This window comes from Eumetopias jubatus, unplaced genomic scaffold, assembly GCF_037043125.1.
Source record: "Eumetopias jubatus isolate StellerSeaLion01/CBP00866 unplaced genomic scaffold, mEumJub1_p1.0 scaffold_8, whole genome shotgun sequence".
In the NCBI taxonomy this organism is placed as follows: Eukaryota; Metazoa; Chordata; class Mammalia; order Carnivora; family Otariidae; genus Eumetopias; species Eumetopias jubatus.
Genome location: NW_028274814.1, coordinates 96,308,910 through 96,319,727, shown reverse-complemented (window position 1 = coordinate 96,319,727; position 10,818 = coordinate 96,308,910). Strand labels below are relative to the sequence as shown.

At 38.6% G+C, this 10,818-nt stretch overlaps 1 protein-coding gene across 1 annotated transcript in view; it reads right to left on the bottom strand.

Moving 5' to 3' along the window:
* Positions 1–1,031: 1,031 nt before the first annotated feature.
* Positions 1,032–10,818, bottom strand: part of KCNMB4 (potassium calcium-activated channel subfamily M regulatory beta subunit 4) — a 60,391-nt gene continuing 50,604 nt past the window's right edge. The window contains exon 3 of the mRNA XM_028110903.2: positions 1,032–1,488. Coding sequence (XP_027966704.1) covers positions 1,320–1,488 — 169 coding nt within the window. The 3' untranslated portion in view covers positions 1,032–1,319. The remainder of the gene's footprint in view (positions 1,489–10,818) is intronic.

Here is a 10,818-nt window from a genome sequence, read left to right as displayed (position 1 = left end):
TCGGGAGATTATCATCCCACTAATATGTCTCTTTCTTAGAACCCTGAGCAAGTACTGTCCTTGAGTTGCCTTTATTCAAATAGAAGCATGTTTGAAGACTAAGAGAAAGAAAGCAAAAAGAAATCAGATTGTCAGTCGTTCCTTCACTAAAAATGTACATCTCAGCTAAACAGAGGTTTGATTCTACCTGGTAAAGACCTGCGTAGGTGTGATGTTCACGGAGACCTGTGACTGATGTTTGGAATTTGAGTTTATGAACAGATGCACAGCAGTACGGTCTCCTCCATAAACTTCTGAGAAAGGCACAGGAAGCTCAGCGGTGGCAGTGACATGCACTGGGGTGTATCTCGAGGTCTGTCCAAGCAAATTGACCTACTGCAGCAACGTTCTTGTTTTAACACCGACAACATCAAGGCAAGAACAAAGAAAATAAAAACAAAATACTTGAACTGATTTTGAACATTTTTTTCTGGCCTAAAAGAAGAAAGGAACAAAAACAGCAGCTGGAAAGTGTCCTTCACATCATGTACATTCTACTGCACAGAGAAAAACCCGTCAAACATAACATGGACACGGGAATGAAGGTGCACAGAGCTCTCAGAGCTAGGACAGATCTGGTTCAGAATCACTCCCCTCTCTTAAGAAATAATCTGGTGACAAATAATGGAGAGGCAAAGGCAAGTGTTGGAGGATATGTTTTCCCAATCTTTGAGGATCCCTTGACGAAGAGTCACAGAAATGACTGAAGACTGAGTTAACAGTGTACTTTTCATTTTTCAAGCAGAAGTCAAAAGGTAGTCTTTAACAATGGAAAGTGGGGATCATATTGTGAGGTCAAGACTTGTGCAGGGGTCCTTATCTCTAAGTACAAGTTTAATCTAGCAGAATCAAATGAAACCCACGAGACCCTTTTTTAAAACCCTGGTGTTCTAAGCATAAAAAAGGAAATAGAAAAAAAAACATGGACCACTCTATTTTAATATTTTTAAGTAGCATAAATCATAATAGTTTGTATACTACACTGTACAATTATATACGGTTGCTTTCCAAAGAAAATTAACTTCTTATAGGGTTTTCTGAAATGGTTACTCCATAAGGTTAAGAGCTTGACCCCTTAGCCATCGCTATGACACATGGCATACAATCTATGAGGTTCCGAGTCTTCCAGTTGTGCCTGTTTCTGCTGCCATCGAGGCAGGAGCCTCTCGGAGACCTCGCATAGCCCCTTCCATCTCCTGTGCCAGGAAATGGGCTCTGCAGGGAGACGTGTGCCGTTGGGTGCAGCTTCTGTGCTTTGCTTTCCATGAGCCTTCTCCCCTTTAAGAGAACTTGCGCTTCTTCATGGCTTCTGCTTTGACTGCCAGGCTCTTGGCACAGATGGTCAGGACCACAATGAGAACGCCCACCACAAATGTCACTAGGGGCCAGAGGAAGCAATGCAGGAGGACAATCTCATCATGCGTGCGATGCAGGAGCACATCGTCTGGTCTGCAAGACAGTGGAGAACAGGAAAGAAAGAAAGAGGAATCAACTGCCTTGGCATGGCATAACTCTGCAACCTGGAGCCCAACTTGCTTTCTAGTCCAAAGGCGATAATCATCACTGAAAGTGAAGACCTCGCTCTGGCTATAAATACTGTATTTTGAGGTTCAAATCCGTGACAAAAAGTTATGAATCAAGCAATGGGTGCAAATTCGCATGTTATTTATAAGATAACTTACACGTTGCGAAATGTCAAAAGTGTAGCAATCTTTTACATTATTATTTTCCTCCATTCTAAGTTGTTGAACATACTCCATTTTCTCACTCACCCTTTAATGTCTGCTGTTCAAAGTGGCATGAATCAGTTACTTGTGGGCTGATATTCTCAAACCCAAACCAGATCTTACTACTTAGGCGGGACTCAAATGATCTTAATTCATGAAAGTAGTCAGTTTAAGTCACTGTTTGAATTTAATCAGAAGGATCTATGGTGTAGCCTTCAGGTCAATTCAGCCCCATTATGTGAAGGTTTTTATTAATGAACAGACAAGTGAATGATTAGATTTAATGCATTTTTTTCTATGCTTCTGGGGGGAGGATTAGCCCTCATTTTAAACCACTGACCACTTTCTTGATAAATTTTGCAAAGTCTTAGCAATATATTTCTATCTTATCAATGCAGGGCTCTATTTTCAATTCCAGCACTGGTCTCATTTTCAAGAAGTGAAGATGAGATGCGTTCCCCAAGCCATGATCTCTCATCTTGGGCCATTAGAGAGAGAACCTGGGAATTCAGCCTTCATAAAAGAGGTTTACATTTTGCAAGACATTTCCATTTCATTCCCAGGAAGGTTTGTTCTATTATACTAGAGTAGCAGTGCTTCCTCCAGGCAAGGAAGATGATGTAGAATAATTAGTCCAATTGCCCTCAAGAACATCAGAAGCTTTAGAATACAAGGGCAGTGCATTTAACAAAGAAATGCATTCTTGAGGAGGTCTCACTATTCATCACTGTCATAATGCAAGACTTATTCTTCCAGAAGACTGACAAAGAATGTTGGGTATTTCTCTTCTACCTATAATGCAGCCATCATGTGAACTAACAAAAACGGTTTTGCAGATTAGCTTTGAAATTACAAAATCCTTGCCTTTGTGTGTGCATCATTTCAGATTTTGCACATATTTTATTGATTTTTATTTCATATTATTTCAATTAAAATCTGTACTAATGCAGAGCTATTGCAACAATTAAGCAAAAAGCATTCCAGCTTGCAGAAGTTACTCTTTTTTCTGAATTCCTGTAGCAACACATTGTCTTCAAAACTTGTGCTGTCATTCATTTGTGATATATATTAATGCAATATCGTTTTCTCCTGTAAGGTCCTTGACTTTGTCATTGCCTATTATTCTATACATAGATGTTGCTAAATAACCACTTGCTTTTGATGATCGGAAACTGTCTCTATTGCAGCATGTTATCCACGCAAAATTTCAAGAAATTTCAAGCCTTGATTGTAAGAAAGTAGAGGCCCCTGGGTGTTATATGCAAACAATGAATCATGGAACACTACATCAAAAACTAACGATGTAATGTATGGTGACTAACATAAAAGAAAGAAGTAGAGACCTAGGTCCAAATATAGTCAGGGCACAATATAGCTGAAGTCATATTTTACAGTCTTTGAAATCCCAACCTCCAGCACTGCCACAATTCTTTTTCCAGCTAGGAGAACTCACAGCCGTCAGCCTCTACCCAAATGTGCAAAAGAAAGTAAAAGCTTTCTTGGTTTCAGATCTCACATTTAGGTCTTTAATCCATTTTGAGTTTATTTTTGTGTATGGTGTAAGAAACTGGTCCGGTTTCATTCTTTTACATGTAGTGTCCAGGTTTCCCAGCACCATTTAGTGAAGAGACTTTTTCTCATTGTATATTCTTACCTCCTTTGTCATAGATCAATTGACCATATAATCATGGGCTTGTTTCTGGGTTCTCTATTCTCTTCCGTTGACCTGCATGTCTATTTTTGTGCGAGTACCATACGGTTTTGATTGGTATAGCTTTGTATTATAGTACATCTTGAAATCTGGAATTGTGATACTTTCAGCTTTATTCTGGATTTCTCAAGATTGCTTTGACTACATCAAAATAAAAAGCTTTTGCAAAGTGAAGGAAGCCATCAACAAATCAAAAAAGCAAAATACTGAATGGGAGAAGATATTTTCAAATAACATATCCAATAGGGGATTAATATCCAAAATATATAAAGAACTTATACAACTCAACACCAAAATAAATAAATAAATAAATAAATAACCTAATTAAAAATGGGCAGAAGATCCAAACAGACATTTTTCTAAAAAAGAAATATACATGGCCAACAGACACATGAAAAGATGCTCAATGTTACTACAGGGAAATGCAATGAAAACCACAGTGAGATATCACCTTACACCTGTCAGAATGGCTAAAATCAAAGACAAGGAATAACAAGTGTTGGCAAGGATGTGGAGAAAAAGGAACCCTTGTTCACTGCTGGTAGGATGTAAATTGGTGCAGCCATTGTGGAAAATAGTATGGAGGTTACTCAAAAAATTAAAAATAGAAATATCATATGATCCAATATGAGTATTTACCCAGTGAAAAAGAAAACACTAATTCAAAAAGATATATACACCTCTATGTTTATTGCAGCATTATTTATAATAGCCAAGATATGGAAGCAACCTAAGTGTCCATCAATAGACAAATGGATAAGGAAGATATGGTATAGATACATACTATTATACAGCCATAAAAAATATGAGATCTTACCACTTGCAACAACGTGGATGGGTTTTATGGTAAGTGAAATAAGTGAGACAAAGACAAAAACTATAGGATTTCACTTATATGTGGAATCTATAAAACAAAACAAAAGCATAAACAAAAAGCAAAATCTGGCCTATAAACACAGAAAACAAACTGATGCTTGCCAGAGGGGAAGGGTGGGGGAGGATGAGCAAAATGGGTAAAGGGGAGTAGGAGGTACAGGCTTCCAGTTAGGGAATGACTAGGGCATGGGAATGAAAGGCACAGCGCAGGGAATATGGTCAATGGTACTATAATAGCGCTGTGGGGACAGATGGGAGCCGCACTTGTGGTGAGCAGAGCATCACGTATAGAGTGCTGAATCACCATGTTGTACACTTGAAACTAATGTAACAGCATGCGTCAGCTATACTCAATAACAAATTTTAAAAAAAGGTAGTATTACTGATTTTTTTTTAAAAAGTTGTCTTGGGATGGCCTTCCTCCCTCCCTTCCTTCCTACACTCCCCTCTTCTCCCCTTCTTTCTTAAGGGTGAGGGTGCACAATAATGTGAATGTACTTAATACCACAGAACTGGACAGTTACAAATGGTTAAAATGGTAAAAAAAAAAGGGGGGAGGGGATGACTTTTATTTTTAACACTATTTTAATTAATTTGCATGTAATTTCCATAAGTGTTTTGCAGTTAATTTTCTAGTAAAATGCTTCAGTGAGTATCCTCTTTTGTGTTCCTTCTCTAGTGTTGATACTGAATCCTTTACCACAATATCATACAATTGAGTCAGGAAAATAGCCATGGATGAGGGCGGCTGGAACCAGTACACATATTCTCTGAAACATTTAATTAAAAAAGGAAAGAAGGAGTGAAAATGACCGAAAATGCTGGACCCAGATATTTGTTTTATTTAGAAACTTCTTGGCATTCCACCTTCTTTAAGAGCCCTTGGGGCAAAATTTTATTTTAATATTTTAAATGACAAAACATGATTCACTTGAGATAGCTATGTTGAATTTGCAATAGCTTCAAAAGCATTTTTTGAGGCAGAAATATTATATAAAAATGTTCACATTTCTTTCAAAATAATTAATGTCCGTTTCCAATTCATACAGTTCTAAGATGCCCCACTGTTTCCTTCAATGGGAAGGAAAGGTAGCAGAATATGCCCCTTTGGCATAAGGATTATTTTGAGCTGAAGGCAACTGAGAAGAAGCAGATATAAGAAAGCTCTTTGGGGTGCCTGGGTGGCTCAGTCAGTTAAGCGGCTGACTTTTGCCTTGGGCTCAGGTCATGATCTCAGGGTCCTAAAATAGAGCCCTGCATTGGGCTCCATGCTCAGCGGGGAGTCTGCTTGTCTCCCTCTCTCTGCCCCTACCCTCACTGGCACTCTCTCAAATAAATAAATCTTAAAAAAAAAAAAAAGGAAGAAAAGTTCTCTGCCCTCCTATTTTCTAAAAGCGGGACATAAGTCTTTAAAGGTGTCCCTCTTCCTCTCTCTTTCAGGAAGGACAAAAGTTAATCACTGGAGAAAATTCTGGACCTTTATCAGTCCAGAAATGGCATGAGATAAACTATATAACAAACTTTCCTAACTAGCTCTTACCTTCCGTTAGTTCCCACCATATGTTTACCTTCCTACAATTTGATGCCCTAGAAACTCAAAGTCCTTTTCCTTTGTCTTGTCATTTCTCTAGAAATGTATTGCTTTTCCTTAAAGATGCTATGTAAGCTCAGTTCTAACCACCTCTCCGAGTTTCGCATGACTAAGAGCTTCCACATGGACACAAGATGCACCTGCTAACAAACGTCTCTGTTTTTCTCCTGTTAATCTGTCTTTTGTCAGTCTAATTTACAGAGCCCCAGCCTATGAATCTAGCCCCAGCCTAGGAAGGTTTTTCCTCCCCTATAGGGTTTCTCTGCACAGGAATGCTTCAGTTCATTATTCAGTTAATAGGATTTACTGAGATTATCTCTAAATTGATCCTTGTGACACAAAGTATGGTTCATTCAAATGGGACTTTAGTGTCTTAATTTAAAGCACTTCCCTACCTCAGTTTCCTCCAATTTGATCAGGCAGCTCTGCGTTTAGAATTCCTTTTCCATAATTCTATAACGGTAGGACTAAAGGGGAACTTTAAAAAAAAATCACTATTTTCAGCGTGCTTGGATGCCTCAGTTGGTTAAGCATGTGACTCTGGATTTCAGCTCAGGTCTTGATCTCAGGGACGTGAGATCAAGCCCTGTGTTGGGCTCCACACTGAGCACAAAGGCTGCTTAAGATTCTCTCTCCCTCTCCCTTTGCCCCTCCCCCCACTCTCTAAAAAAATTACTATTTTCAGTATTTGGCAAACTGGATAAATGGCCTGATGAGATCTGAATATGATGTAGTATAATCAGGATGGTGATGAGGATGTAGGCAATATACAAAAAAGAGGGTGATTACTCTATGTCTGAGGACTTCAAAAAAGTAAGCAAGGGATTTATTTTGGGATATGTAGAAAGACTAATGGAAATCACTTTTAAATCCTGAGAGGGGGTGGGTACAAGTACATAGAACAAGAGAAAGTGCTACGAGTACCCTTAGAAATACTTTCCTAAGGGTTGGCCCTACCCTGAGTCGAGCCTTGAAAGTATATTATAGGTATATTATTAAATAGTTAGCATTAATTAAGTCCTTACTACCCTCCAGGTGCTCTGGTAGGGCATTTAATCTCACTTGATCCTTAAAATAACCCTATGATGGAAAGATTTTTAATTGCCATTTTACAATCAAAGAAAGATGAGTTTACTCAAGATGACACAACATAAAATAGTAACACAGTGTCTCAAAACCCTATCTGTACGACTTTTAAACCTGTACTATCTGCCCCTCGGCCAGCTTTTCTCTAATCTGAACCACCTCTGGTGTTTGCTGAAACGCAACTTCCTGAATTTCAAGTCCTGGTTGATTGCATCAGAATATGAGGTTGTGGGATCCACACATCTGCACTTTTGAGAAGCTCCTGGGTGATTCCAATACATAATCAAGTTTAGGAAGCACTGTGTAAAGCATTCTAATAGTTAAAAAAAAATTAGAGTGAAACATAAAAAGCTACTTAGCTGGCTATTTCTAAAGCTGTCTAACTAAGTCTTATGTCCAGGTTACTTTCTTGGCCTCCACATACTTTTGGGCAGAAGGTGCAGTGCATGAAGGTGTCCTAGGATAAGACAGGAGGAGAGAAGGGGAGGGGGTGGGGAGTAAGGGAGGTAGGGTAGGGGGTAGAAATCCAGCCCTGATGCTAGATTTGCTCAGAAGGGGCCTTTGTTCTAATTGGCAAAAAGGTACCCTATAGATTAGCAGAAGACCTAGTTGTACCAGATAAAAAAGATAAAGATTTGGTGTATATCATCCTAAATATAAAAAATACATTTCCTTTGATTTGTCTCACCAAATGAGATTGCTTCCATCTCTCAATACCTGTTCTGTTGGCTGACAGGGAGAGAAAATGGTGACCTCTTTTTTTAAAGGGCTGGAGAATTTTTTAAACTTACCTCAAAGTTCATGTAAAAATCTCAACTGCGGGCGCCTGGGTGGCTCAGTTGGTTAGGCAACTGCCTTCGGCTCAGGTCATGATCCTGGAGTCCCGGGATCGAGTCCCACGTCGGGCTCCCTGCTCAGCGGGGAGTCTGCTTCTCCCTCTGACCCTCCTCCCTCTCATGCTCTCTGTCTCCCATTCTCTCTCTCGCAAAATAAAATAAAATCTTTAAAAAAATTTTTTAAAAAATCTCAACTGCATAATAAATTACTGGTATCCTGTGATGGTAACTGTACCAATGAAGAGAAAGATGACCTACTTCCACGTACTTTCTCCATGAGATCCTATAAAAACTAGAAATCTTTTTTTTTAAGATTTATTTTAGAGAGAGAGAGCACGCATGCAAGTGTGTGCAAGAGTGGGGGGAGGGAGAGAAGCAGACTCCCCACTGAGCATGGAGCCCCACACAGGGCTGGATCTCCAACCCTGAGACCATGACCTGAGCCAAAATCAAGAGTCAGCCACTTAACTGGCTGAGCCGCCCATGCACCCCAAAAGTAGAAATCTTTTTAGATTTATTATCACAAGAACTTTTTGCTTATCTGAGCAGAGAACCTTCCTTTTCATATCCGCTGCTAGAAAGTCCAAATTTTGGCTTGCCATAACAAGATTATGCAACTTTTTTGTGCCAGCCAGACCCCTCGTGCTTTGTCTTATTTTCTGCACGTTTTTAATTTAATTTATCTTGCTAAATTCTATTAATCTTTAGAGCACTCCCTAAACCCTTCTTAGAGTAGGTACATATCAATTACCTACTTTTACATATCAGGTATTCAATAAACCTTGGAAACTTTTTTAGTTGTCAGCTTTATCCATATTTCTATGAGAAAGAATATACTACATCATTACAGGACTTTGCACATGTGTATTTTGTGAAAATCTTAAAGTCTACAAATGCTTCATCATATCTCAATCATAACACAGTTCTGCAGGCATAAGGTCAGTCCACCATGCCAGGCCTTTGGTAGAGTAGCATAGTCAAATGACATTAAAAAAATGTAATGATTTCATCCTCCAAATCTTTTGACTAGGTCCTCTCTATTCCTGCTCTAAACCTTTTTTATTATTTATAACATGACCTACTTTTAAAAAGAATCTTAAATAGAAAACAATAAAAACAAAAGACTTAAGTAAAATAAAACTCTTAAACTGACATAAAGAGTAAATACAGTGTAATTAGGATGAAAAAAAAAAATAGAAGTCCCAGACTAAGAAGAGCTCCTGCCTTAAGCATAAGTGCAACTCACCTCTGAGCGTCCCAGTGCCCAAGGGAAAAAGCACAGAGATGAGTTACACAGCTGTCATTATATAAAAAAGAGAAGCATGCCAATTCATCAGAACAAACTTTTTGCTAGGGCTATACTTGATAAATGAGATGGTGTGTACTTTTACATAAAGTAATTTGTGTAACACATTTGAAAGGCTAAGAGCAGCTTTACAAAGCTGGCTAATGAAATCATGTGAGGAGTTTTTATAATACTAATTCCAAGGTCTCAGATCTACTGAATCAGACCGAGGTGGGTTGTTTTTTTTTTTAAGATTTTTAAGATATATATTCTCAAATACATATATATTTGAGAGAGAGAGAGAGAAAACAAGTGGGGGTGGGTGAGGGGGGAGGAGCAGAGGTAAAGGGACAAGCAGACTCCCCGCTGAACAAGGAGCCCGACCTGGAGCTGGACTCCAGGACCCTGAGATCATGACCTGCGCCGAAATCAAAAGTCGGCTGCTTAACCAACTGAGCCACCAAGGTGCCCCCAGACAGAGGTTTTAAACAGCTTTCCAGGTGATGCCAATAATTACTCACATCTGGGAATTACTGACCTTAATGCTTCTTAAATATCAAATGTATCAGCTTGGATTTTAACAATAAGTGAAGAGCCAATCGTTCAAGACTGAAATCACTGACTAGCATTCTATGTTACTTGTTGAAAGGAGAGTCTATGGTCAGGTTAGATTCTTGACACAGAAGTGACAAAATGATATTTTATGATGAAAACCAAAAACCTGACATGTATTCATTCCCAGATAATTTTGTCTACTTGGAGCCAGGTTTCAGACAGCCTTTGAAGGTTTTCTCTGAAATCTCAAATGTATCAACAGGTATTTAATTGAAGCACCACACGTAAGATGAGACTATGTCATAGAAGGTTTTCAGGCAGGAACTGCTGACCACTGACTTCTAAACTAGGAAAACCTTGATGTGGGTATCATTAAATGTTTTAATTTTTAGCAAGACTCTGTGCTATGCGCTTTCTAGAAGGGGACTGAATTATGACTTGATCTATTGATTGATGATTTTTTAAAAGATTTCAAAAGATTTTTTTTCTACCAAAAGACATTGAAGATTAGCTATTAAAAACACTGAACTTGGTTTTGGCATAAAGCTGTCCTTGAGAGTAATTAACCAATGTGTTTAGTTGCTGTGTGAAGCACTTTTAAAACCTTGGCAAGAGAAAAGTATGCTTGTCTTCTTATATGACCACAGGAAGGCACTCGAACAGCTAATCTGAAAGCTGTATCCAGTTATGCTATAAATTACAGTGGGAATACAGAGACCAGAACATAGAGATCCTTTGCAGTATTCTTTGTGATGATTTGTTCTATCATGAGACCATTTTTGCCCACTCGATTTCAGCAATGATATTGTGATAAGAGCTTTTAAATGCTTGTATGCTCTATCAACACCATAACTCTGCCTCACAGATGGTTCCCAACTATGGGTGAAAGGCTGCTTACAGATCTATAAATGTTATAAACACCCTTACATTTTCTTAACTATTTTCTCCAATTAGGTGAACTTAGAGTTGTAATATTTAATTGTATAAGAGTTGTTCCTCAAGCTTGCCTATTCTTCCTGGAGGAAATTAAATCAAGGCTCAGACCTGCGGTTTCTAGAGAGAAAAATTTGCATTTGGCTTTGGCTTTGACAGCAAACTGGCAGGTGTGTTAT